The 27922-nt window shown below is 52.1% G+C and overlaps 2 protein-coding genes across 4 annotated transcripts in view; both read right to left on the bottom strand.

The window, feature by feature from the left end:
• Positions 1–14465, bottom strand: part of Spsb1 (splA/ryanodine receptor domain and SOCS box containing 1) — a 101710-nt gene extending 87245 nt beyond the window's left edge. Inside the window, exon 1 of the mRNA XM_026781809.1 lies at positions 14395–14465. The gene's annotated coding sequence lies outside the window, so the exon portion shown is untranslated. The remainder of the gene's footprint in view (positions 1–14394) is intronic.
• On the bottom strand, positions 335–27922 carry H6pd (hexose-6-phosphate dehydrogenase/glucose 1-dehydrogenase). 3 transcript variants are annotated; one of them, XM_026781806.1, is made up of 6 exons: positions 27677–27922; positions 21448–21582; positions 14395–15031; positions 12788–12905; positions 3191–3460; positions 335–2102 (listed from the first exon to the last, which is right to left on the bottom strand). In XM_026781806.1, exons 3-6 carry the CDS (start codon positions 15010–15012, stop codon positions 739–741), a joined length of 2370 nt encoding a protein of 789 aa, XP_026637607.1. In that variant the 5' UTR covers positions 15013–15031; positions 21448–21582; positions 27677–27922; the 3' UTR covers positions 335–738. The 3 variants fall into 3 exon arrangements, with proteins under 3 accessions (XP_026637607.1, XP_026637608.1, XP_005353739.1); XM_026781807.1 differs by lacking the exon at positions 27677–27922 and adding an exon at positions 22865–23041; XM_005353682.3 differs by lacking the exon at positions 21448–21582.

Here is a 27922-nt window from a genome sequence, read left to right as displayed (position 1 = left end):
GGATTTGGCCATACATGCCCCAGAAAGAAGCTGTGAGCTGTAATTCCCCACCCCCAGGAGCAGACAGAGAGCCCTATCCAATAGATCAGAAACACCTGATGGCCCAGTGATGGCGGAACAGTCCTCGTGGGGGAAAGGGAGCCCGGGTCTTTAGATTTTGGAGGGGGGGGCCTTTCTGACATGGCAGTGTCTGTAGCTGCCCCTCCTTAGTGTATAGGGGGAGGCTGAGGGCAGCAGGGAATGCAGAGGGTAGTGGCTATCAGGCACAGAGCAGGCAGACGACGCTGCCTGAAGGAGGGAGGACCAGGCATCAGCTAGATGCACGGAGGGAGGAAGGGATTACAGAAGAGGCAGACTGCCGGAGGGAGCAGTCTCAGGACTGGCTCTGCTCTTCTTGCCTGGCTCAGAACACTGCATTCTCCAGGAGTCTCTCCACCAACTCTGGCCCCTCTTCCTGCAGGAACCAGTGAAAGGCTCGCTGTCTTATTCTGTGTTGTAGATAGTGATGAGGGTCTCTTTCCTGATGGGTTTGAAGGCATCTCCACAGCAGAGGTCCGAGTTCTGCCTTGTTTTTGTGTCTAGGCACCATAATTACACAGAACCAGGGGGCCCAGGAAGTGGGGAAGAATTCTGTCCTCCCTTCGCTGGGGCCTGATTCTGGCACCAGGATCTGGAGAGCTGGGGCACATTGAGCAGGTGACAGAAAGCTGGAGAGTGACCTAGGCCAGGGTGCTCCTGTCATCCCAGAAAGGCCTCGTAATCCATGTACCAAACCAGCTGCCCGGAAAGAGGCAGCACGCCTGAGATGGGCCATTTCTTGGGCTCATGGCCCACACGGCTCACCAGCGTGGTGATCTCACGTTTTGTCCTCCCCATGACCAGGACAGCTACTTTCTTGGCACGATTGATGAGGGGCAGGCTGAGGCTCATGCGCTGGTGGGGCCTGAACGGGCTCTCCGTCAGCACCACCAGCTGATCGCCATCTAGGCCAGCGGGGGACTGCGGGAAAAGGGAGGCCGTGTGCCCATCGGTGCCCATGCCCAGCAGTACCAGGTCAAAGCTGCTGTTAGCCACCAGGGCTGAGATCTCCCTGGCGTAGGACTGGGCACCCTGGTCCTCTTCAGCACAGAGCCGCTGGTGCAGGTGCACCGGCATGGGGTGGATGTTGTAGTAGGGAACCCTGACATGCTGCAGCAGGTGAGCCTGCAGGCCCTGGAAGTTGGACTCTGGGTCTGAGAGCGGGACACAGCGCTCGTCAACCAGCCACAGGTGTGTGTGGGCCCAGGGGAAGCTGTAGTGCCCCATGGCCAGCTGCTGGAAGAGGGCGATGGGGCTTGACCCGCCTGACAATGCCAGGTGGAACGTGCCAAAGAGCCGTACGGACTGCACTGCAGTGGCTTCGATGTCACTGGCTAGCCTAGAGATCAGCTCCTCTGGCCAAGCAGTGACCAGCGGGCTCTGTCTGTACTGGGCCCTGAGGACCTGGAAGTCACTGGGCTTTGGGACTGACCCTAACTCTGGCATCAGCACCTCTAGCTGCTGCTGGGAGAAGGACAGCTGGCCACCACTGAACTCAAAATCCAACAGATGGCCATTCTCTGCTCCCCCTGGGTAGAGGCGTGGCACTTCGAGGGCCAGGCTGTCCAGTAAGGGGGTCCAGAAGACCCAGGAGGCCAGCAGATTCTCTGTGGTGATGAAGGACTCCTTTCGGCCATGGAAGATGTGAGACAAGAGGGTGGAGTAGGCATCTTGCTCCCGCACAGGTCTGTAGGCATAGTAATCAGATAGAGGACGGCCGAAAAGGCGGAGCCCAGGCTCGCCGTGTACCTCCTTCCAGCTCTGGGTAGGTAGATGGGGCTTGAACAGGTTCTGGCTGACCAAGATGGTGGGGTGGCCCAGCTCTCCATGTCCAATGTAGAAGACAATCTGCTGGGGCAGGCACCGACTCTGCTCCGACGCCCAGCGTCTCTCGCTCTGGGTGCAGTACGCCCGGTTCTTAAACAAGATCCGAACATAGCCCACTCTCTCATCCAAGGCCTTGCCAGACATCAGGATGAAAGGCACACCCTCCCAGCGCAGGTTGTCAATGTAGACGAGGACACCTGAGATGGGGAGAGAGCAGACAGTGCTACCACAGCCTGGAGCCCGCAAAGCTGCCCACCCTGCTTCCCGGGCCCCTGCCCAGCCTGTCTTTCTATGCCTTCAGCCTTCTGCTATTTCTTCTTCCCAGGCAGGGATGGAGACAGCCAGTGGGGTTAAGTCTATGGCCATAACACCAGCTCTCTGAGGCCCCTCTGGTCTAACTAGGCTTGGAGCCTGCCATGGAAGGCTCTCTGGTGGGACAGAAGAGGTGAGAGGCAGGTTGGATCTTGATGGGGAAGGGCAGTTCCCTTTGCGTGAGGCCCCCAGAATGCCAAACAAAGTCATGCGTGAGGGGAAGCTAGGTGGGCGGGGGAGGGTAAAAAGGAGTTTGTAGTGTGTGTGCATGTGTGTGTGTGTGTGTGTGCATGCATGTGTGTGCATGCATGTGTGTGCATGTGCATGTGTGTGCGTGCCACAGTCACAGATGCCGGGCGCTGACATACTACACACGAATTCAAGCCTGGCCGAGGCTTTGCCTTTTTGCCTCCCCTCTTGTATCCTCACTGAGGACAACACTGTGCCTGCCTCCAGGGTGTGTGAGTGCTGAGTGAGAAGAGGCACACCCACAGCCTGGCACATCAAACAGCCTATATACAGGGGCTGTCCCATGGCCATAGTCTCTTCCTACCAGGAGCCAGCCGCTCTCTCCAAAAGCCTCTGGAACTTTCCAGATGGCTCTAGCAGGTATCTGCTGGCCAATGTGGTGTCTGTCTACACGGACATTCCGTGGCTGTAGCTGGATAAAGGTTTGCCATATTATGGAAGCCATATACACAGACCATGAAGGTGGCACCTATCTGAGCCCTCAGGAGACCTTTCTGGAACTGAATGGGGGCTGATGTGGGTGACCTGAAGCTTCATAAAATGGAGAAGGCCTGGGTGTGATAATCACCACACACTGAGTACTCTTGTAAAGATTCTTGGTTAGTCCGAGCTACCACACTTCAAAGGGCACTGGGTGGGACAGCTGCTTCCTGCTGTCGGTGGACCCACAGCTGGTGGTGGCCTCGTGGTTGATGGCCCCACTGCTGAAGGCTCTAATGCCTACCTGCAAAGGTTGGTGTCAGGCTCTGGTAGCTGTCTGGCTTCTGCAGCTCCTGGCGCACCTGCCCACTGTAGGCCTGGTACTGGCCCAGGATGGCGCTGTTCTTCTGCAGCCCCTGCAGGGCCTGGAAGGCCTGGAGCTTGTGCTGCAGCACGGCAGCCGAGCTGCTGATGTTGTGGGGCAGCTCCATGGCCACCAGCGTGAGGATCTCCGTCAGATGGTTCTGCAGCGTGTCACGGATGACGCCGTACTCCTCGTAGAAGCTGGCTCGGCCTGAGTGACAAGGGGGCTGTCAGCAGGGTCCTCATGGTGGTGAGACACTACAGTCCCCTGTCACTCGTCCTCACACCTCATTCCTTCATCTGAAGAACCTACGACAAGGTGTGCCGCTGCAACCTCAACTTGAGACAGCAAAGGGGACAGCTGGGGAAACGCCCCTCCATCAAGAACCACTCTCAGCAAAGGGATCATCCCACTGGGCTGTTCTAGTCTCAGGGCTAGGCAGAAAACATCTGTGTATCTTGGCTGGCCTCCTTGCCGCCCTCCCTCCCTGGGCACTGACCAACAGCGGAGGGGGGTAACCTGGCCAGGATGAGAGGAGGGTAGGATGGCAGAGAACAGACTAGGATGGCTCTGACATCCTCCTCCGAGTGTGCGTTGCTTAGTTAACTGGTTGGTTATCTGACCACTAGACAGAAACAAAAACACTGCCCATGATCCACTGCTAGAGTCCACTAAGCCAGGGCACATGGGAAAGTGAAGAAGTGGGAGAGAAGAACGAGGAAATAAAACTGTGAGCTATGATAGAGGATCGTGGAAGGCTCCTCTGAGACCAGAGCACTGCAGGTGAAGAGACCCTCAAGTGCACAGCTCTGAGGCAGAAGAGACGGGGCCTGCTGGGGCTGGACCACGAGAAACAAGGAGATAGCAGAGACAAGGTTGGAGCGGAGTTAGGTCCTGTGGGATGAGGGAAGCCCCTGGACAACCCCAGTGGAGCAGGCCTGAGTCACACTGAGAGCGGGGTCCTGGCCTGCTGTGTGGCAAGGCTGCAGAGGCCGGAAGATGGAAGGGAGGGCCAGGCTTCCGCTAGAGCAGTGGCCCAGGAGCTAGAGTCATTTCCGTCTGGAACTGACCGCACTGGCCAACAGAAGAGGACAGCATGAGTGACAGGAGGCAAGGAGGGGGCAAAGGCAGACCCTCAGACTGGGCCTAAGCAACAGGGGGGCCGGTGGTAACACTCGCGGTGATGGGAAGATGCTAACTGATTCCTGTGTACTCTCAGCCCCTAGGGGCTTGGGCCTCCAATACTGCAGGCGTGCCTTCTCCAGCCCACCTGATGCTGGCCGTTCAGGTCTGCACCTGAGGCCCACGGTGGGGACAGAGCTGTCGTGTGCCTGCTACTTCAGCTATTGCCTCCTTCACACGAGAGACTGTGGAAGGGATGAATGCACACATCCTGGCCCATGATATCACAAGAAGACAGCATTGCTTTGATTGAGAAGGAACTTATTTGGAGAGGATCTAGGGGCTGAAAAGATGGGTCAGTAGTTAAGGGGATCAGAGTTCAATTGCTGATACCCACAGCAGTCGGCTCACACCTGCCTGTAACGCCAGCTTCAGGGGTTGCACCTGGCAGCACCCTCTTCTGGCCTCTGAGGGCAGCAGCACAATCATGTGCGTAAACAGACGTGAGTGCAAACACATGCACACACACACACACACAAAAGTCAAGTCATAATAAATAAATAAACAGGCTATGAACTGGCCCACATGGGCAGGACCTCAATAAGCAATCATCACTGACGTAGGGGTTAATTACAGATCAGAAGGGGCCTGGAGAGTCAGGTAGAAGAGACACGTGATGCTGCAAAGGGGGGCAGGATGAGACCTGAAAGGAAGGCTGGGTGGAACCTGGCAGCAGAATCTTACCCAGCACACATGTGGCCCTGGGCTCCAACCTCAGCACCACAGAGAAGAAACAAACAAAAGTTGCTGTACCATGTGTGGCTCCGCACTAAAATCTAGCAGTGCATTGTTTAAGGACACGGACGTCTATGACAGGAGTAAGGAGAACTGAGGGCTGGCTGAGGTGGGGAAGATGACTCAGCGACATGCGTGTCATGTACACATGAGTATCTCTGTTCAGACTCCCGGCACCCATGTAAGAAGCTGGGCATGGCAGTTCACACCTGCATCTCCAGCCCTGAGGAGGTGGAGGCAGGGAACCCTAGTAGCAGCTGGTTGGTCACAAAGAGACCCTAACTCAAATTAAGTACTGTGGGGAATGACTGAGGAAGACACTTGGCTCCCTGCAAGCACACATATGTACACACATGTGTACGCACAAAGATGTACAAACATACAAACAGATATAAGCACACAAAGTTGGGACCAACCGAGAACAGGAATCGGACACCAACCGAGAACAGGAATCGGACAGAGTCCAAGGAGACAGAGCCAAGGGCTGTTACCGCGCTTTTAACGGGGGGGTGGGGGGGAGGCTGTAAGAGTGACCCGTGGAGAGGGGGGCCTGCAGACAGCCTGGCAACCCGAGTTCATTCCACAGGTCCCAGAAGATGGAAAGTTATCATCTGACCTTCACATGTGTGCCACGGCATGCACACCCATACGCGCACACAAATAAGCATAAGTGTACTAAAGGGTTTCTGAAGTATAGAACTAGTAGGAAGGAGTTTGGATGTGGAGCAGTGGTAGGGTGTTTATTTATCATGCTCGAGGCTCCAGGCTCATTCCCAGGAGGGCAAAATAAAAAAATTTAAATTAAAACCCGTTTGCATTGCTTATTACAGAGTTATATTTACCTTGCATGTATTTTCTGAGCACTATTTTACCTGGAATCAAGTTATATTTAATGCAAACAGATAGAGGGGAGGCAATCCCAGGTTAGACTTCTGGAGCTGAGCATGCTTGTCCTGAGCAGGCTCCCTGAGTCAGCAGAACCTGCCCTGGTGGAGAGACACAGTGACCATTGGGAACTGAAAAGGGCAGCTGGGGGGGCTATAGAGGTAGTCAGAGGCTAAGAGCACTTGCCACTCTTCCAGAAGATCTGAGTTCAGTTCCCATACCCTCAACTACCTAAACTCCAGCACCAGGGGATCTGATGCCCTCTTCTGGGCTCCACAGACATTGTACTCCCCTCCCCCCTCTCTCACACACACACACACAGTTAAAAGTAAAAATAGAGACTGGCAGTGGTGGTCCAACCTTTAATCCCAGCACTCGGGAGGCAAACTTCTGTGAGTTTGAGGCCAGCCTGGTACACATAGTGAGCTCCAGGACAGCCAGGGTTACATATTGAGACCCTCTCTTGAAAAGAAAAAACAACCCAAAAAATAAAAGTAGAAGCCTTTAAAGAGATGTGTGTCTTTTAAAAATGGTAGTTTCAGGGAGCTGGAGATGGCAGAATTCGTAGCTCTTACGGAGGACCAGGGTTCAGTTCCCAGCACCCACATGGCGGCTCACAGCCATGTTCCAGCTCCAGGGGTCTGACCCGTCTTCTGACTCCCACAGGCACCAGGCACTCATGCAATGCACAGACGTATATTTAAGCAAGGTGCTTATATGCATACAATAGAAACAAATAATTTCTTAAAAGGTAGTTGGCATTTTATGAGAACTGTCCATTTAAAATCGCTGGTTCTGGAGAGTGCTGGCATGGCTTCTGGTGGCCGTCCCTGAAGGGTCACCGGAGGTACAAGGTAAGGTAACAACAGACTTCACCAAGCCCGAGATTCGAACCCTGCTAATTATAGCCTCAGGAAGAAGCTGGCTGCTGGCTCAGCCTGGCACCCTCGATAGCAAGCCCAGCTTCAGAGATGCTCAAACATGAAAACCCGTACCTGATAAAATCAATGAATTAGAGCAGATTGAAGCAGAGAGAGGGTGGTTACGGCTTTAAGAACGATGCATTTTTGATGGGGAGAGAGCACCGGCGTCCTTAAAAGCCCGCTTTCTGCTTACTATTCATTAATTTCCTAAACCCCTGAGTGGCTCCTTTCCTATTTTTATCCACCCACTGCTGGATTCTGGGAGATTGTTTGCCTGGGGTTCACTACCTGCCGAGTGGAAGAGAGCTGTCTTTATTTCTTCATTGCAGACTCAGGGGTGTGCCTGTGTTAGCACAACCCATAGACTTGTGGTCTTGTGTCTCTGCTCCCAGCGTGGTCAGCTATGAAGGAGCAGGGCTATGGCCTGAGCCACACGTGAACATGAAAGAGACCGTGTTCGGGGCTCAGCAGCTGAGCAGCAGGTGAAAAGCCAGACACTGGCGCTCCCATGGTGCTCAGTGTGCTGACTTGTCCAGGAACTGCCAGTTGTTGGGGACTGATGTTTCTTTCCCCTAAAGGGGGTGTATACTGGCTTCATGCACCCTTTCCTAGGTTAAAGGTCGCCAGCTAACATCCACATTATTGAGAAGAGAAAGGGCAAGCAGTATGGCCAACTCAAAGAAAGACCCCGTGAACTCAGCTCCTAACTGCGAGTCCAGAGTGGATCATGACTTTGCCCTCTGTCATCCTGCTCAGTCTAAGGGAAGGAAGATGGCTCCAAACTGCTCACCATCCTGGGAGCCCCACTGTGGAGATATACCAGAGGAGAAATAGTTAAGATCATAAGTGTTCTAGAAGTCGAGGCGAGCTGCACAATATTGCAAAGTACTAAAACATACTGAGTCACAAAGTTTAAGTTGTGAATTTTACAGAGTGTGAATCTGATTTCAGGAAAAAAAAATTCAGAAAGTACTGTTTAAAATAGCAAAAACTGGAAACAGCCAAAATGCCTAGTTATAGAATTTAAACTACATATTCTGTGATATAAATAGAACTGAACAAAATATAGAGCTGTTAAAAATATATTACTCAGATTATCAATATATGGAAAGGTAGATGGGGCTCACTAAGAAAGGACAAAGGGCATTCTAGACCAATCTCAGGTTGTCACACATCAAGCCAACCTTGGTGGGAACAGGCATTTTAAGATCGCTTCTCTCCTGGTAAACTTGGAGAGCATCTCTATTTGTTAATTACGCCCATGGATATCATCTAATTTAATACAGAAAAACACCCAGAGAACACTACCAGGCTTCTCCGCACTATAAAAGGTGAGCTAGGGGTCACGCCTCCAGAAATGATCTAATACCCCCTCCCACTGCTTTGGTGCTTTGGGAGAGCTGGGTTTCCCAGCTAAAATAGATACTTTAACGAAACAAAGGAAAAACTACTAAAAGTCAGCAGCAGTCCCTATCAATGTCTTCTGGGACTGCTAAAAATAAAGACGGTGAGAGCGGAGCAGCGGAGAGACTGTCTGACTGCTTCTCCCCATCGCCCTCCCTCTGCACAGGAGGATGCAGCCACCCCAGCTCAGCATGCAGACAGCACAGCAGATGGGTCACATGGGTGAAGAAAAGCAGGACAACTGGTGTTACCTGGGAGGACCCTGGCTGTTTTGGTCCCTTGGTGAGAGGCACAGGGCAGTCACTCTAACTCACATCCTTTCCCTAGAGCCTGGATAGAGACCCTGCCCGGGAGAGACAGCCTCAGGGAGTGCCCTGTGCAGAGGGACGCTGGGTTGGTATGGAGTGCCCAAAAATACAAGGTAGTGAGGGAGGCCAATTCCTGAGGCCTGGGCACTGAGGGGGTGAGGAGCACAATGACTAGAGGCTGGGGTTCTGATGATACAGAGGCTGCTTCAAACCCAGGGCACACACTACTAAACCTCTGCAGTCAAAGACAGGATTCCTCACCAAGGTCACACCCACAGCCCGTGCTGCTGCAGCACGAGACCCCCCTGAAGGCCCCAGGGCGGCTGTGACTGGGGGAAGGGGTCAGGGCCTCCTGCGGGTTGAACCCAGGTCAGACACTGCAGGGTTACTGCTGGCTCCTTCCTTTCTCCTCCAGTGTGCCCCCAGCCTGTGCTGCAGCCTCTGCAGCAAGCTCCACTGAGCCAAAGGCTGCGGCAGAAGCCGTGGAGGGGAGGGAGCTGGGGAGCTGCTGCCGTCCAGGTGGGTGGGGTGGGAGAGAAAGAGCCAAATGACCTTGCAGTTCAAAAGTTCCTCCCCGGCTACTGCAGGGGCCGGGGCGAGGGGAGAACAGGCCTGGGTAGTGGCTCCTCCCCTCCCAGGAGGCAGGGTACATCTACCCCTAGGTAGGAATAATGCAGGAGGCAGTGGACACGGAATGGCTTGTGACCTTGGCCTTTTTGCTTAAAATTCAAACTGTAGGACTCAGCCCTGGAAACATTGAGCCCACACGGAGGCCAACAGGAACCGTCACTCATCGAAGCCCACCATGGCCACCAGATGTTGGCACCTGGGTGGATCTGCAGTTCCTGTCCAGAAGGTGGGGGAGGGAACTGTACTCGAGTCACAGAGCTTCTGTAGGCACCTCCTGAGGGTGCCAATAAGATTGCCCTCCCAGCACTCACATGTGCTCATCCTATGGCCAAAGTGGCCCATGGCAGAGGCCCTCCTGCTGGGCTAGAGGTTTGGTGGCAGAATTTCCCGTTTTTCTCTGGGCCTGTACCCAGCAGGGCAGCAGCCCCGCCAGCCAGCTACAACAACTGACACCAGAAGAACGAAGTGGTAGCTTGTGTCTATATCCCAGCACTTGGGAGCCTGAGGCAGGAGGATTTCTGTGAGTTCAAGGCCAGCCTGAACTATATTGTAAGATGGAGGCCAGCCTAGGCTATACTGAGAGACACTGTCTCGAACCAAACAATGGGTAAAGGAAGCAAGCCCAGAGAGCAGGCCAGTCCCACACAGCAGCCTCTTCTGTTACTAGGTGTAGGGCCTTGGAACAAGGGGGAGCCTGGCTGCCTGGCCTCCCACTGAGAGGGAGAGTGTCCTGCTGGAGGCTTAGGAACTGTGGACTCTACCTGCTACAGCAGCCTTGTGGCCAGAGCCCTGACCAGTCCCTAGGCACAACCACCACGGTAGCAGCTGCTGCTTAGACCACGCTGTCACTGCTGCAGGCTCAACTCAGCAAGTCCACCTGCCCAGGCACCCACCTGGCTTCTGTCTATTCTCTGGCTTCTACGTCCTAACTGTCAAAGGCACCTTTGCTGTAGCCTGTCTGGCCCCTGTCTCCACAGAGACCCTAGCGTCCAGAGAGGATGTGTAGGATATGGAGGAGGAAATGGGCAGAAGGCTGAGGTGAGCGGACCACAGCCAACTCCACACATGGAACTCTTCCCTGCCCCATGGTGAGCACATGGAAGAACGCCAGGCAGAGGGAGCGAGACCCAGCCTCCCAGCCTAGGCAGAAACAGACCAAGTCCAGAGAGCAGAAGCAGGGGTAGATGCTGCTGCTGGTCCGCTCAGGAGTGGTCGCTGCACCTCCCACTGGATCCCCACTCTCGGGACCAGATCTGCAGCTCAGCTCTGCAGATAAAGCAAGAACGAGGTGCAGCATACACTCTTGCTTGGACATCAGACACTTGAAAGGGCTCCAGTGACTTCCTGAGACCCAGGTGAAGTCACCATAAGGGGCTGGTACCTGTTCTCTGCCATGGATCCTGGAAGAGGGGGAGCCAGGACCTCCTGATGGAGAGATGCTTGTTGAAGCCTGGCTGGGAAGCCCTGTCTAGCCTCCTGCCCCTCACTCCTCCACCATCCAGCACAGTCTGCCTGCGGCCTCCATACTGGAGTTTCTCACCTCCACCCCAGCCTCCCAGGGGCTGGGTCTCACCTCTCTGACCCTACCACCCACCGGGCCCAGAGCTCCCAGCACTAACTACACACTCCAAGAAAGGAGAAAAGCCAGAGTTCCCGAGGGGAAGAGAGAGACAAGCAGAATGGACAGACGGAGGAGAGAAGAAGACAGGCCTCTACCCATCTTTGGTCGAGGAGCTTGGAGACCTCTCCTCTAGCCAAGTCATACATTGGGGTATGAGGGGTGGGCCCTGGGAATTCCTACAGCTGCAGAAGGTGGGCATACATCTGTGTGGGGTGGTGGCACTGTGCAGTGTGTCAAGTGTGAGAGCTAGGACCACAGTGCTGGCCTAGAGGCAGACTCCTTCACTCCAGCCAAGGACTGGACAGAGAACCATCCACTTGCTTTAGAGAAGGAAGTAATTGGCCAGGGATTGTCCCATCTCATACTGCTACTGGGGACATAGCAACAGTTAGCTTTTTAAATTATTATTATATGATTGTTATTATATGATGATGTAAGAACCCATGTTGTAAATGCAGTGATCAAAAATTTTAATAACAGGGGCTGGAGAGATTTTAACCCCGAGCTCAGTGGTTAAAAACACTTATTGCTCTTGCTGAGGATCTGCACTGAGTTCCCAGCACCAGCGTGGTGATGCACAACTGTCTGGGTCTCCAGTCCCAGGGGACCCAGCGTCCTCTTCTGACCTCCCTGGGCAAAATGCTAATACACATAACATAATGACTTAAATATAAAAATACTTTTAATTATAACAGGACCAGAAAGTTGGCTTGGTGAGCAATGTGCTGGCCACCAAGCCTGATGATCTGAGTTCAACATCTAGGAGACACACAGAGGAAGAACTGACTCCAAAGACTGCCCTCTAACCTCCACAAGATCACAAGACCCTTATGTGTATGCAGTGCACGTGTGCACGCACACACACACACACTTCTAAAAATTTTGTACTAACATTGGAGAATGTCAAAGCTCAAAGCCACCTTATCTGTCATCACCTGCAAAACCTACTCTTGCCAGAGATGTAAAAGTGACACACTGAGGTCACCTCGCTAGAGGCAGAGACAAGTGTAACACTGTCTCCTGACCCCGGACTGACACCATTCACACGGCACTTTGTAAGATGGGTACCCTCCTGGCACCCACAAGCATGTGAGAGACACAGCGAGGCCAGCACTGGAGAAGAGAGGCCCTGCAGAGAGCAATGGAAGTCTGTGGCTTACGGAAGGAGTGGCCAGTAAAGGCCCCTATGCAGGAAGAGCAAGGGCGCTAGAGTCACCTGAGAGGGAGGAGGGCATAGGAGTGGCTGCCACCTCCCAGGCGGTGGCATCACTCACACAAGCACAAAACCTCACAGCTGCAATGACCCACATTACAGTAGCGCAAAGCCCACATTAGCTGACTGTGGCAGCGCAGCGCATCCCCAGAGTCCAGCACCAGGAAAGCAGAGGCTAACGGACCAGGAGTTCAAGGTCATCCCTGGCTATGTAGCAATTTTGAGGCCGGCCTGAGCTACAAGACTCTGTCTCAGAAAAACACACACACATATACAGACAGACAGACAGACAGACAGACAGACTTACATAGACACACACACGCGTGGAGTAACCTCCAGCACTGACTTCTTGTCAGCAGTTTCAAGGGTCTGCACCAGGTGCATGTCACTGCACCAAATGCCTCCTATGGCATCACTGACAATTTGGGCTTTGCCACCAGGTCCCTGCAGGTCAGTTCCTGCAGCACACAGCAGGAGGCCTGGAGGGTGGTTACATACCAACAGAAATCCTCCCTCCAAGCAGAGCTGGCCATGGTGCACAGGCGTGGCTGGCACTCCAGACTGCAGAGCCTGGCATGCCACCGAATACCAGGCAGGCAAGGCTGAGGAGCCGTGGGCACCAGAGCTCTCACGCACCTTCCGCATCCACCATCTCCTTCAGGACAATCTCCACCCGCTCCACATGGTGCCTGTCCCAGAGGCCGTCCAGGGCCTTGCGGTTCTGATCTCGGAAGGGCAGGATCTGAGCCACGGCCTGTCAGGGAGGAAGACTGGTCATCCCAGGTTCTTGGGTGAAAGAGGCCTGGCTCTCAAACCCAGGGAGAAAGTCGTCTGTGGGCACCAGCTCCTAGACCTCAGGATGCACAGCTCCATGGAAATGCTCAAAACTAAATGACCTAAACGGTTCCCAGCCAAGAAAGAGCATGCTTAAACTGACTGTCTTCCTGTGCTGTAGCCCAGTGGTGGGTGCTGGCCTCACATGCATGAGACCCTAGGTTCAATCTGCAGTACAAAGAGGGTGGAAAAGGAAAAAATGAACCCTCTCTTTTAAGACTATCAATTTTTAATAAAATCATTTAATGACAAAATTGTAACATGAAAAACTTTAAACTGTATACATTTAATACTATTCCTTTCCATTTCCAGGCCAATGAAACCTTATCAAGCCTGGCCCTGGTCTGGGGACTGCAATCTGAGACTATCTCCACGACAGAAGCAAAGGGTTGGATGGAAAATGAAGCACCTGCCTGGGTAGTTAGCTCTCTACCCAGTATGTGGCCTAGCTCAGCAGTCTGGGTACCAAAGAGCACAGGCGCACTGCGGTCTACACTGGCGATGCTGGCGATCGATGAGCGGAGTGGACCGATGCTGCCCTCTATCTCCAGGGGATCCTCCAAGTTCCTGTCTATGCTTCACTGAAGTGCTTGAACTCAGGGTCCACTTCCCTGTCTCAGGTCTAAGTTGTTATCAGCTTTGTGCCTCAAGACAGAATTCAAGACGGCAAAGATTTTTATTTTAAAAAGGCAGATGGGTGAGTGTAGTGATATTTCATTTGTATTTTCATAAGTGAAGTTTGCCTGAAGTTCAGAGAGTAAAACAGCCATACTAGTCAGCCTTACTGTAGACCAGGCAGTGGTGACACACACTTTAAATCCCAGTAGCCACACTAGTTTGTCAAAGAAACCGGGTGGTAATGGTACACACCTTTAATCCCAGCACTAAAGAGGATTATAAAACGGGAGGAGACAGCTCTCAGACACAGTCTCATTCTGAGATTCCTGGAGACAGAATTACCATTTTGGACTGAGGTACAGGTTAGAGCCAGTGGCTGGCTGTTTTGCTTTTCTGACCTTCAAATTGAACTCCAATTTCTGTCTCTGGGTTTTTATTAATCGTGCTACAGGTGAGGGACTTAAGCTAACTCTAATTCCCACAGCATTCCCAATGAAAGCCAGTTCCAGACATCAGAGTCCCTGGACCACTTCTGCAGAGAAGGCAGGCCAATACAGAGGAATGAGAATGCACTCTCTCTCTGGAAAGCCAAGACAAGGAGACAGAAAGTGGTCTTCCTGCTATTCACTGGCTCCCCTGCTTCCACATCTCCCGTCTCCCTTCGGGAAGACCATGGGTGCCGAGGGATCCCAACACCCTAACCCAATTCTACATTCGCTAGTAAGTCCTTGATGTCAGCCCCATGGTACCCCACATAGCACAGCCATGCCAGGCTCCAAGCTGCAGCTCACCTGCTTGCCCAGGTAATGGTCTACTCGATACATCTCCTCTTCCTGGAAAAAGCTCCCAAGCTCTGAAGCCAGCTGCTGGGCTGAGAGGTGGTCATGGCCAAAGGGTTTTTCAAGAACAACCCGTAGCCAGGCGCCTGGGTGCGGTCGGCAGCTGCTGTTGATGTTGCGGGCAATGTCTGCATAGGCAAAGGGAGGCACAGAGAAGTAGAAGATCCTGCCAGCTTCCCAGAGCCCGTCCTGCTGGACCTGGGTCTCAATGTCCTTGTTCAGGGTCTGATAGTCCTCAGCTGTCTTCAGCTGGCGGTACTGGCTCAGCTGCAGAAACTGACCCTTGAGTTCATCACAGTGACTGGGTGCCAAGTCCTTGGGGCAGGAGAGGGATTCCAAGGCCTTGTCCATGAGCTTCTGGCCCTGCTCGGGGGCTGTCAGGGCGGCCCCATGGAAGCTGAAACTATGGCCCTTCCCAGCCTCGTCCAGGTACAGCTGGAACAGGCCCTGCCACAGGTACTTCTTAGCAAGGTCCCCAGTTGCTCCCAGCAGGATTATGGAAACATGCCCCTTGAATTCCTGGGCTTGCAGGCAGCCCAGAAGGGCCAAGCACATTGCTGCTACGAGCATCTTCCAAATTTTTGGGTACCTGGGAAGAACAGACAAGGAACGAGGAAGCATCAGACATGGCTCAGGAGGTTAGAGTGTGGAAATAACACAGCTAGGGCATCAAACATTTCCTGCCTGGCAAGAAACAACCACATGTTACTCGGAGAAACATTACAGTCACTCAGCATTCCCTCCCTCCCGAGCAGCCTGGCTTCTGGGCCAGGAAGTCGGTGTTTAGGAGCTTGCTCTGCAAGCAGGAAATGTGCCCGGGAAAGTCCTATGCCATGTGACGGAACCAGGACATTCTGCTGCTAGGAGCACCAGAGAGGCCCCCAGTGCTGAGAGAGGAGTGGACCCCTTCACAGCCACAACCAGCCTCTGCCATGAGCACAGGCTAGCTGGACAGCAGGGGAACCCTAACCCAGGAAGAGCAGCAGGCGAGAGGCACGACCGCCTTCTCGCACCCACCACTCAGCTCTTTCCCATGTCTACTGGACTCCACGCACAAAATCCCAGCTACTCGAGTGGGGGGGGCAGCAAGATGGTTCAGTGTGAAAACACACCCGCCCCGCCCCCCCCCACCCGGCAATCCAAGTCCATTCCCCGGGACCCGCATGGTGGAAGGAGAGAATCAGCGCCTGTCAGCTGTCCTCTGACCTCCTCCATGTATATACGCGCGCGCGTGTGCGCGCACACACACACACACACACACACACACACACACACACACACACACGCACACACGGAAAGCACACACTCTGGGGGTGGGGTGGGGTGTGTGTGGCTCAGTTATAAACTGTTCAGTATAACAAGGACACTGGGTCCCATCCTCAACACAGGAAGGAAAAAGAAAAGGTATGTGGGTGGTGGGCGCCTTTGGTCCCAACACTAGAGAGGCAGAGGCAGAGGCAGGCAGATCTCTGTGAGTTCGAGGCCAGCCTGGTCTATAGAGCAAGTTCCAGGACAGTCAGGACTACACCGAGAAACCATGTCTGAAAAACAAACAAAACCAACCCAATAATAAAATTGAAACCACAACAAACAAGTGAACCAAAGAATGGGCAGTAGAGCCTGAGTGTGCCCCCAGCTCCGCTCCCTAAGAACCCGACGGTTTAACCGGCGACACCCAGTTTCCGCTGACATGGGGACGAGCGTGTTGTCTCCATCACAGGTTTGTAGCAAGAATAAAATAAACCCCACATTTCCGCGATGTTTAGGGGAGCACCTGCTGCCTTTCAGCCACTGTTCACAGGAGAGCTGATGCATAAACGTAATTTGCAGTGGCATTCATTTGATTTTAACAAACAAAGCTTGCCAAAGTTACGTGTTACTTAGTAGGTTTTTTAATTTTCAGGGGTGTTATATGTGCTACTTGGTTTTTCATTTATTCTTTGTGTCTTTCACATCATGCCTTCCAATCCCATCCATCTCCCTCTTACCCCTCCATAATAAAACAAAATAAAATTAAAAAGGAGAAAAAGGGAGATCAGAGAGTCAAACAGCCACACTGGTCAGCCTCACAGACCAGGCAGCGGTGACACACACCTTTAATCCCAGTAGCCATACTAGTTTGCCATAGAAACCAGACGGTAATGTTGCATGCCTTTAATCACAGCCCTAGAGAGGAATATAAAATGGGAGGAGACAGCTCTCACACACAGTCACAGTCTCATTCTGAAATTCCTGGAGGCAGGGTTGCCATTTTGGACTGAGGTAGAGATAAGAGCCAATGACTGGCTGTTTTGCTTTTCTGACCTTCAGGCTGAACTCTAATATCTGTCTCTGGGTTTTGATTAGAAGTGCTAATATATGTGTCAATCACAAACCCAAACTCTCTCAGTCCGATCTTATTGGACCCAGACGGGGCCCTGAGGACCCATACAGGACAGTTTAACTACAGTCCCCTTTGCACGTGGAAAGGCTGAGGTGCTGTGGGATAAAGCTTCCATGGTGACAGAGTGGCAAGCTGGTTCCTTGCAATTGCTTACCTGGCCTTCCACAGGCAAACATGCCTTCCTGGCCAGCTTTTCCAGCCTGACTTGTGTCAGCTGGCATATCTAAGAGGCAAGAGGCCTGGATCAAGTTACAGGAGCACCTGGGTATTTACTGGGTTGGTTTTCTGCTCTGGCCCAGCGCTGTGTTTATATCACCATAGTCCTCAGGGTCTCTACTGAAGCTGGGCTTTGGGAAAGGGCGGAAGGAATCAAAGAGGACCCACAGCTATGGGAAGTAAAGGTGGAAACAGGGCGTAGTACAGAGGTGTAAAGGTGAAGGCAATGACAGAAACTGGCTGAACACCATTCATAAACCAGGCAGCATGAACAGAATAAACACGGCCACACAGATGGGAGACTGGAGTTGACAGAGATCATTGAACATATAAAAGCTCCCACAGAGTTGACCAGCCTACCAGCACTATCCAGTTGATATTAAATTTACCTCTGTTTATTTGATTGTTGTTGCTATTTTATGAAACAGGGTCTTACTTTGTAGCCCAGGCTGGCCTCACACTCATGGCAATCCCCCTGCCTCAGTCTCTGAAGCGCTGGGATTACAGCCATGCACCTGCTTTTATCTGGTCCTAGTCTTCCTTCCTCATCTCTCTGGGGACCCACCGCCATGATGGCTCTAGTGACACCCAAGTAAGACAAAGGTTCAATAACAGTGTCTGTGCCAGCATCCACAAGACACACTTTCCTCCGCTCAAAGGGCCTGAGCAGCTCCAGCCTTCCTCTTCTGCTCACCCTGGATCTCTGCTAGTTCTCAAACACCAGACGGACTACAGGGCATTCCATTTTTCTCTGCTTCCCAATTCCTGTCCTTGGCACCTGAGCCTTTCTTTCTCCACTGGCAACAGCTCTGCCCCCGGGGAAGGAAAAGCTGCAAGGTCAGTGCAGGAGAAATCTGAAGCCCAGAGAACAGCCTGGAGAAGGAGGAGGCGCCAGCTGGCAAGCGGCTCACCAAACTCCTGATCCAGTCCTGGGAGCCAGGGCTCGGGATGTGCTGGTACAGAGAGAAGCTGGGGAGTCTTGCAGGGGCTGGCAGGTGGGGGAGCCCAAGGCCGCCTCTCTGAGGACAATGGGAATGGATGGCACCTGACCCACACTGCCTTCTGACCCTCAACGACACCGGTTTCCTCTGACGGGTGTGTTCTGGACCTAATGCCCAGGTAAACCAGTCTTCTCTCCTGCATTCCAGAACTCCTGAAGCAAGCAACACCGGGAATTACGACAGCATGTTTGCAGAGTGGTTACTAAACACCTACACAACTACTCTTCCTGAAAGCAGCAGTATGTGTTGCTTAGTTTTTTAACTTTCAGGGGTGTTATACGTGTTACTTGGTTTTTTTAACTTTCTTTTTATCTATTCTTTGTGTCTTTCACATCATGCCTCCCAATCCCACCCATCTCCCACCCAACCCTCCAGAATAAAACAAAATAAAATTTAAGAGAAAAAAAAAAAAGAAGGTGAGAAAGGGAAAATCTTGACCTGGAGGCTGCGGTGTGGCACGGCAGTCAAGCAGTAAACCCTTTATCCACACGTTTTTACACGCAGGCGTTCATCGCAAAGGATCATTGGTTTGATTCAAGGCCCCTGGTTTGTGCTATACCATCAATGCTGGGCCCTCTCTGGAACTCTTCCTGGATATCCTGTTGCTACCACCGACCCCACCCCCACTCCTCACTCCTGTCCATCAGATCACAGATAGGGTGGATGTTGGGGTGGGCCAACACAGAACCCTGGCTCTGGGCCTGGGTAGTTGCAGGGTTGGTCAGCCCACCAGCTCTCCCCGGTCTTCACCACCAGGGTGAGCTCTCCTGCATTGCCCTGGCCAGTTCACCCCTCGCTGAGGGGATAAGTAAGGGGTGGGGCCATTTCTCTGGCTTTCGCATCCTCAAGGTCAGTTCTTCCACACCTACATCTTCAGGGACAGCTCTACTGTTGCCCAGGTGAGATGTGGGGGCCACTCTCCCGAGTGCTACAGCTGGTGAAGGGCAGGGACAGCTCCCCCACTCTTAGGACCTCGGGGCATGCTCTTCCAACTGCCTCAGGCTTTGATGGGGGTGCTGCTGCCACAAGACAGATGAGTACTGGGGACAGCTCCCCCATGCTCACAACTAGGGGCTGGCTCACCCACATGTCCACCAACATGGTCAGCTCTACTGTGCTGCCCAGGCGAGGTGCAGAGCCTGCTCTCTCGAATGTTCCAGCTGTTGGAGGCGGGGACATGTATCCTGCTCTTCTGACCTCAGGTGTTGATGGGGAGGGGGCGTGTTACTTGTTTTTACTATGACCCTGTTTTTTAACCTTAACAGCACAGCTCAAGCTGTAGTGTGTGCTTGAGTTCCCTGGGGAACTGTTTAAGACGCAGATTCTGATGGAGAGGCCAAAGCTGCCAGGTTCCAGAACACTGAGCACAGGAGGCATCTGCATCCAAACCGACAAGCCTGAGAGTCCACTGGGTGGCGAAGAGCACTAGTTGCTTCCAGAGTTAGATCCCCAGCACCCACAAGGCAGGTCACAACTCTAACTCCAGTCCCAGGGGATCCAATGCCCTTCCTAGCCTCTGCAGATGCCAGGCAGGCACATGGTGCATGTGAAACACCCATACACACAAAAGGAAAAAATAAAATATGCACACGCCTGGCCTCCTATTCTCATCAGCACGTCAGAACGATCCTGCTCGACCTCAGACGCTTTAGTTGACATAAATGGCTTTGACTAGGTCCTGTGTTGACTGTGGAAGCCAACATGAACTGGGTGAGCCAGCTGTACGGCCTCAGCCACTGGTTCTGACGTGATTCTCATACTACAGTTGAGGAGACTAGGAGGAATGAATTACGAACCATAAAGCTCACGCTACCACGCAACCTCTTTCTTAGTCAATCACGGCATGGAGGTTCCAAGCACTGGCCTTCACCCTCCTAGCCGCAGGACCCTCGGAAACAACTTAATCCATTTTGGTCCTGACTTCTTCACCTATAAAACATGGCGGAAACCAGGCATGGTGGATCGTGTCTACGGTCCTAGTCCTTGAGATGTTGAGGCAGGAGAGTCAAAAGTTCAAGGCCAGCTTGGGCTACAGATGGGAGTTTGAGGTCAGTCTGGACAACTTAGAGAGACCCTGTCTCAAAAGTAAGAGTGGGAAAGGGCTGAAGAACCCAGTCGGTGACAGAGCATCTGTCTATCGGGATTGAGGCCTGGGTCCAGTCTCTAGCACACTAAAAAAAAAAAAAAAAAAAATCATGACAGATTCTGCTGACCTGAAGAGGGAAGGGTTAGAAAGACTGACAGAGATGAGGATGTGACCCAAAGCAAAGCAAAACAAAACAAAAACATGCACAGCCATGCACCTGGGCACCTGCCTGTCATCCCAACAGTCAGAAGACCAAGGCCTTCTGAATTACTAAATTACTAAAAGTTCAAGGCAGCCTAGGCTACATAGTAAGACTCTCTCCAAACCAAAACTGAACAATATAACAGACACACACACACACACACACACACACACACACACACACACACAATCTCTCGCTCCTTCCTTCACCCTCTTTCTCTCACTCATCCACCCCCCAGGTGGATGAGATGGCTCAGTGGGTAAAGGCACTTACTGCCGAGAAGCATGACGACCCAATTGCAGCCCCTGGAACCAGCATGGCAGAAAGAGAAATTTCACTCCACGGATTTGTTTTCTGACCTTCCCCCCACACATCCAAGCCATGGCAAGTATATGCATGTGCATATGTGTAACACACACTAAAGAGTAATAAAAAGTCTTTTAAAAATGATACTAGCCAGGCGGTGGTGGTGCACACTTTTAATCCTTGCATTCAGAAGCAGAGGCAGGGGGATCTTTGTTGAGTTCAAGGCCAGCCTGGTCTACAAAGCAAAAGCAAGTTCGGCTGTTACACAAAGAAACTGTGTCTTGAAAACCAGAGAGAGAGAGAGAATACTAGACAAATGTTAACTAATTAGACCATTAGACCACTTATATAGGCCAGGTATGGCAGGCAATGTGCCCCTGTAACCCAGCACTTGGAAGGTGAAATCAGGGTGGTCAGAAATGCAAAGCCAGCCTGCAATATAAGTGGTTGGAGACCCTGTCTCAGGGAGAAAAAAAAAAAAGGAAAGAAAGTTAATTGACTATAAAGTGACTCCCTGCCCTAGAGCGGCACAGCATTGCTGTGAAATACTGGGCCACTGCCCTCACCTCTAGGTTGCAGAGCCAACCCCGCCAAGCACCCTGCTGAGCAAAGCCTGCTCCAATCTCACAGCCAGCTCAGCCTCCCAGGACAGGACAGTGAGGCCTGGGCTCAGCTCTCCTCCCTGCGGCTGCGCCTGAGGAGGTTTACAGTCTGAGGAGGCTGCAGCCTGGGGAGGTTTACACAAGCACTCCTCCCTCTGGGCTCTGGGCTCCGCACCGACTGAGAGGAAAGGCCTATGAGATGAACCTACCAGAGCTGAGCACACGACACTAGAAGTTGGTCACGAGGCAGGACAAAGCCCACTTAGGACTTTGCTTCTCCCTTGCTTTCTTTGTTGTCCAATTAAGCAATCAGTCAGGAAACCATCACTCAACAGGCGGAGAAGCTGGAGGAGAGGACAGAGATGTCAACAGGGACACTGGAAAATGTCGTTCTCAGGCACGTTCTTGCCTTCATCCTTAACAACCACACAACAGTGAAGAAGACATTTAATCTGCAAAGGCCTCAGCCTCCTCCCCTGGGAAATGAACTAAGTGGGTCCAGGTACTTTATCGGCCCTTGGTCCCATGCTTTGCCAGGGAGGTCCTGCCCTACTATCAAGGAGACGCTACATAGACAGGGAAGTGCTAGGGGAGACCTCTGTAAGGGGTCACAGGGCCAAGAAATATAAATCCAAGTCTACAACCTGGTCTACAGAGCGAGTTCTAGGACAGCCAGGAGAAACAAAACAAAGAGTATAGAGAAGACATTTCATCTATAATTTTTTTTTTATTCAAGAAACAGAACAGGACATGACAACTCACATACAATCTCAGTCCTTGGGAGTCAGGAGGATTGTGAGTTCAGGGTTAGCCTGGGCTATACAGCAACCCCATATCAAAAGAAAGGAAAGTAAGGAAGAAGAGAGAGGGTGGAGGCTGGAGAGATGGTTCAGCAGTTTAGAGCACTTATTGTTCTTGCAGAGGGTTCGTTCCCAGCACCCACATGATGGCTCACAACCACCCTAAACTCCAGTTCCAGGGAAGCCTACACGAAGCATGCACATGGAGCACATACGGACATGCAGGCAAAGCACTCTACACACAAAATAAGTAAAAAGGAGGTGGAGTCAGCAAGCAGGAAGACAGGCGGCCTCCTCTGGGCGACAATACATGGCTCTGACAGGCTCGTGTTAGAATCAGGACTGAGTGTGCACACAGGGATCTGATTCCAACACCCTTGGCTCTCCAAGCCCAGCTAAGGGAGGTCATTAGAGCGTCTGCCCATTTAGACCAAGGCCCTGCTCACACTGCAAAAGGAGAAAGGCGGACTTGGCCAGCCATGGTGAATAGGGGCAGTGTCCAGTTCCATCTTCCGTTTACCCTCACACGCAAGGGAGGCAAGGCCAACCAGCCCACAGCTGTCCCTGCTCAGGCCAGCAGAGAGAGGGAAAATCAGGGGTCATACCTACCCCCATTCCCTTTTCTAGCTCCCACAGATGCCACTGACAGAGCTGACTCCTGGGGATGGAGCTAGAAGAGAGGACGTGCCTCAAATCACAGCCCAGAAAGCTGGACTTTGTAAAAGAAGCGGGAAGGAAACAAGATTTCAAATGAAAGGACACTTAGAGAATTGCCCTTATCAACCAAAGGTCCCCTCTAGTTCTGAGGCCCTGACGCCAGACTCACCAGAGCAGGCAAAGACAGAACCTGTGGCATCCAACCTTGATCTGCATTTGGTCCACTGCGCCCAATCTGAGGACCAGGGCTTCCAGATCGAGCTCTTTCCAAAGAGCCCTTTCCCTGGTCTCCTCTGAGGGTAGCTAGAAGCAGTGATGAAACCCAAAGCACCTTTGGACCGGTCTCCAAGGTTCAACTGCTCAATTTTAGGGTATTTTCACAACTGATTGTCAAGCACAGCAGCTATTACTAAATCTGAGTTACATTATTGAATAACCAGCTGAATTCTATAAAGAGCAAACAAAGGTTACCACACACTCAGAACAGCGTCTCCTAGCCATGAGACCACTTTTTTGCTATGTGCCCTTGATTGGCTAAGCAGAGGACATCTGAAACGTGGAGATTGGCGAAGATCTTAAATCCGGTTCCCCAGCCCCATCCTTGCCTCCTACACAGCAGCTGTTCAAAGTTGACCAGCCAGTTGCTCTCTGTGCGGCCAAGCCTGTGTGTCCAGTTTGGACCCTCCCACCTCACCTCTAGAGTAATCAATAACCTACACTCAAATCATCTGATCCCACTAGCTGAATGCTGCCTAGGCTTAACCACATCAACATCCACCTGGCTTCTTTACCCCAAGTCTCCTCTCTTCCTTTTCCTTCCCTTCCCTCCTTCAGGTCTGTGTTTCTTTATTTTGAGACAAGGCATCTCTGTGTACCCCAGGCTGGCCTCAACCCTTATCCTCCAGCCTCATCCTCCGGGGTTACAGGAGTTACCACCTCACCTCTCAACCTACTTCAAATGCGGCTTCCACAAGTCATGTTCAGATTATAAACCTTAAGAGGTGTCCGGTCTGTTGGAAAATACCAGTATTGACCTTCAAATTATATCTGGGGGCAGCTATAAGCACCTGTCACCAGGACACCTGAAGTCAATTCACAGGCCGGAAGGGGAGCTCCAACTCCAGTACTTCCTCTATGACCTCCATGTGCGTACACACATAGGCACACACGTGTGTATACAGGAATGCACACACAAACACAATAAGAGTCACAGAGGTTTGGAGTACAGTATTTCCCACCGTCCTCGTCTATTCTGCTGGCGCCTCTGCGTGGATTACTACAGAACGCCCTTCCTCCCTCCTATGTCTCCCTCGGGCCCTGCACAGTTGAGTCTAGCACAGGGGAGCGTGACCCTCCCAGCGGTGGTAGGATCATGTCCCCAGGTCTACACATTCTAGCTTCTCACTATCATTTCTTTACCTCTTATACTATTCTGCGCATCCTCCTGCCTCAGAACCTCTGTACTGGCTCTTCTCTCTGTCTGACCTACTTTCCCCGCAGGTGCCCATATGGTACATTCCTTCACTAACTTCAGCAAGACCACTTTCTCAGTCAGGATTTCTCAGACAACTCCACAAAATACTAACTAGAACTGCCACCTCCACTTCATGCCTCCTCCCTCCTCCCCACTCTATTCTCTCTGGAGTCTCTCCTTCCTTCCTTCCTTCCTTCCTCCCTCCCTCCCTCCCTTTCTTCCTTCTTTCCGTCCTCCCTTCCCTTCCTTCCTTCCTTTTCTTCCTTCCCACCTATCTGTATCCTAGGCTGCCCTCAAACTTGATATATAGTTGGGGATTACCTTGACTTTCCTTGTTTTATTTGATGCGTGTGGGTGTTGTGTGTGATTGTGTGCTATATGCATGCTGGTGCCTGGAGAGGCCAGAATAAGGCTTCAGGTGCCCTGGAATGAAAGTTACAAACAGTGTGAGCTGCCATGTGAGTGCTGGGAATTGAACCCAGGTCCTCTGGAAGAGCAGCCAGTATTCTTAACTGCTGAGCCATCACTCCAGACCCATGGACTTCTGTTCTTCCCTCCTCTATCTCCTGAACGCTAGGATGACAGGCATGAGTCACCATGTTTTCTTTTGTGCCGTGTTGATATGTTATGTATGCTAGGCAAGCATGTCACCAAATGAGCCACATCCCCAGCCCTATGTCTGTATGATGATGACGTCCAGCCTGAGGCAGGGAGAGGTATGCTCCCTTCAGTGCAGTGTCTCTGGCATCCCAAACAGGGCCAAGCACTCAGCAAGCTCCGTGTGACATTTGCCAATGATCAAATAAATACCATTTGCCCAGGATCACTGTAACCTCATGAACAAGGTGCTCAGTACTGAATATTGGCATGGAAACAATGTGTTGTAACGGCCACGTCAGGCGCCGTGCCGCTGCAACCCACCAGCAGCTGCTTCTTGCGTATGACAACACTTCGGTAGTGTGAGCTATTTATGGTGCAAATGCCATCTGCCAAATGCTAGGCTTGGAGCCTGACAAGCGACGAACCCTTGCACTCTTGCTTACTGTTCTGTGAGGTAGGTGCTGCCATCAACCATTTCAGAGCAGTGAACTAAGACACGGGAAGGTAAACTATGTTGCTGATGGCCAGACAACCTCAGAGGTGACAGGCCTGATTGTGGAGCTAACTGCCGAGGCCACTATAAAGTGTGTGGCTAAAGGCTGGAGGAGGCTCAGCAATTAAGAGCAGTTGCTGTTCTTGCAGAGGACACAGGTTCAGCTCCCAGCACCCACATGATGGCTTATAACCATCTGTGACTCCAGTTCCAGAGAACTCAGTGACCTCTTTTGACCTCTGCAGGCACCGTACACACATGGTATTCATATATATATGCAGACAAAAGCTCATACCTGGAAATAAAAATAATAAGCCTTAAAAAAAGAGAAAAAAAGAATTCCCAAACAATGAAATGGCAGACCCTGTTCCCAAAACACACAGCAGGGCTGGAGAGAAGACTCAGCAGTTACGAGTTCCTGCTGCTCTTGCAGAGGACCTGAATTCAGTTCCCAGCATGTATGTGGCAGCTCACAACCATCTGTAACTTCAGCCCTTGCCTGGCCTACGGGGTTCCAGGCACACGTGTGGCATACAGATATGCATGGAGATAAAACACCCAACCACACACACGAAATAAATAAATAAGGTAAAAACAAAACAAACTGGGGTGGGAGGGGAGGATGATCTAGAGAATTTGCTCAGCGGTTAATAGCACTTGCTGTTCTGGTAGAAGACTGAGATTCGGTTCCTAGCACTGCAACTCTCTCTCCCGTTCTCCACAGGCATGTGAACATACACGCACGTACACACGCACATACAAATAAAATAAATGAGGCTGGAGAGACGGCTCAGTGGTTAAAAGCACATGCCGCTCTTGCAGAGGACTCAGGTTTGACTCCCCACATCCACACGGCCGCTCATAACCATCTACAACTCCAGTTCCAAGAGAGCCCATACCCTCTTTTAACTGAACACGGCACACACATGGATGGTATGCTTACACACATGCAGGCGAAATACTCATATGCACAATTTTTTTTAAAAAATCTTTTAAAAATAACATATTTGCAAAGGAGTATGAGCTGGGGCTGTAGCCAAAGGTCTGGGGCTTGCCTAGTGCGTACGATGTTGTAGGTGGAAAACAATGGCCCCAGTGGGAAGTGAGGCTAAGGTTGCGCAGCCCTAACCCCTGGCTTACTTCTGGATTACCTTCCCTGCTGTAAAATGGGGATAAACGACCTCATTTTAGTGGCTGGCCAGAAGAAACCGGATCAGGGAACAAAACGTACTTCGTGAGGACATGGTGTAAGGGGTTTTCCTTACTTTACAGCCCAGGATAGCTGCTCTGGGCAGCTCTGGAGCACTGGGCCACCGATAGCCAAAGCAATCGTTCTAATTCTCCTTTACGGTTTTGTTTTGTTTGGTTTTGAGAAAAGAGTGTGGCCAGGTAGCCCAGGCTGGCCTGGGCTGGACATTCTTCTGCCTCAGTCTCGGAAATGCTGGGATAATGGATGGGCCCCACCACTCCGGCTTTTCTTTCTCTTTAAAATGGCCCCTGATCTGCCCAAACAGCCAATAGTAATCTGTTGTTTTCTGTTAAATCACCTTGTATTTAAAATTTATTGTTGTTGTTGTTGTTAAATACAAAACTTTAAAAAATGAGCCGTGCTCAAGTTAAACAGTATTTTTTTTAAGGTAGGGTCTCACTGTGTGGCTAGCATAGAACGCTAATTGCAGAAAAGGCTACTAGCTTCTATCTCAGAGATCTTCCCACCTCTGCCCCCCTCCCACCAAGTGCTGGGATTAAAGATGGACACCACTATGCCCCTCTTAAACAGCCGCTTTTCTGGGATGTGCTCCCAAAATAAGGATTAGCCTCATCAATTCAAAAGATTCGGCCAGTCATGCATCACGGCAGAGACTATAGGAGTCCTGGTTTTCCAGCTGGTTACCTTTCAAGGGCCACTATAGAGGGGTGGACTAGCTACTGTATCAGCCATATGGAATTTTCAGTTCTTACTTCCGGCTAAGCATTCAAGGCTGGGGAAGCCGGCTTTCAGAGGCCCCGTGTCCCTGGAAAAGAATTTGCTGGGTCGGTATGCAGGAAACGCTCATGCGATAGCAGCTGCCAAAGTTTAAGCATTGGGAAATCACCGGCTCGTTCTCTGCGGCACGTTCCGGGAAGCCTAGGGACAGAGCGCGCTGGGCCCCCAGGGCTGCCGGGGAAGGGGCCTGGCCGCCTCCTACTGGCCCATCACCTAACTGCACCGCATCCCCAGGCCCTGCAGAGGTGGAGTGGGGTGGGGTGGGGTGATGATGCCTTTATTCCGCGGAAGGAGGAGCGTGCGGGTGAAGGTTCGGTGACTCGGGCGAGCACCGTGGGACCGGAGCCATCTCCATGGCCGGCTGGCAAGCGTGCCGTTGGATGCAAGAAGTGCGCAACGCAGAGCAAGCAGGGGGGGTGCAGCTTACTTCATCTCGCTCCTCCGGGAAGTGGCCCGGGCTGGCTAGTACGACTGGCGGCTGGGGTCGGGGAGTGGGGAGGGAACCTGCGACCCCCGCCCGCGCTTCGTCTTCGGCAGGTGCTCGCTTCACTCGGGGCCGCGCTTCGGTCCTCCGAGAGCGCCCGGGCGCGAGGCCAAATTCAACCCGGGATGCCGCAGTATTTCAGGCTGCGTAGCGACAGGGCCCAGCGGGCAGGCCTCTGGCCACCGCGGC

This window comes from Microtus ochrogaster, chromosome 10 (genome assembly GCF_000317375.1).
Source record: "Microtus ochrogaster isolate Prairie Vole_2 chromosome 10, MicOch1.0, whole genome shotgun sequence".
NCBI lineage: Eukaryota > Metazoa > Chordata > Mammalia > Rodentia > Cricetidae > Microtus > Microtus ochrogaster.
Note: the sequence above shows the minus strand (reverse complement) of the source record. Positions and strands in the feature narration are given on the sequence as shown.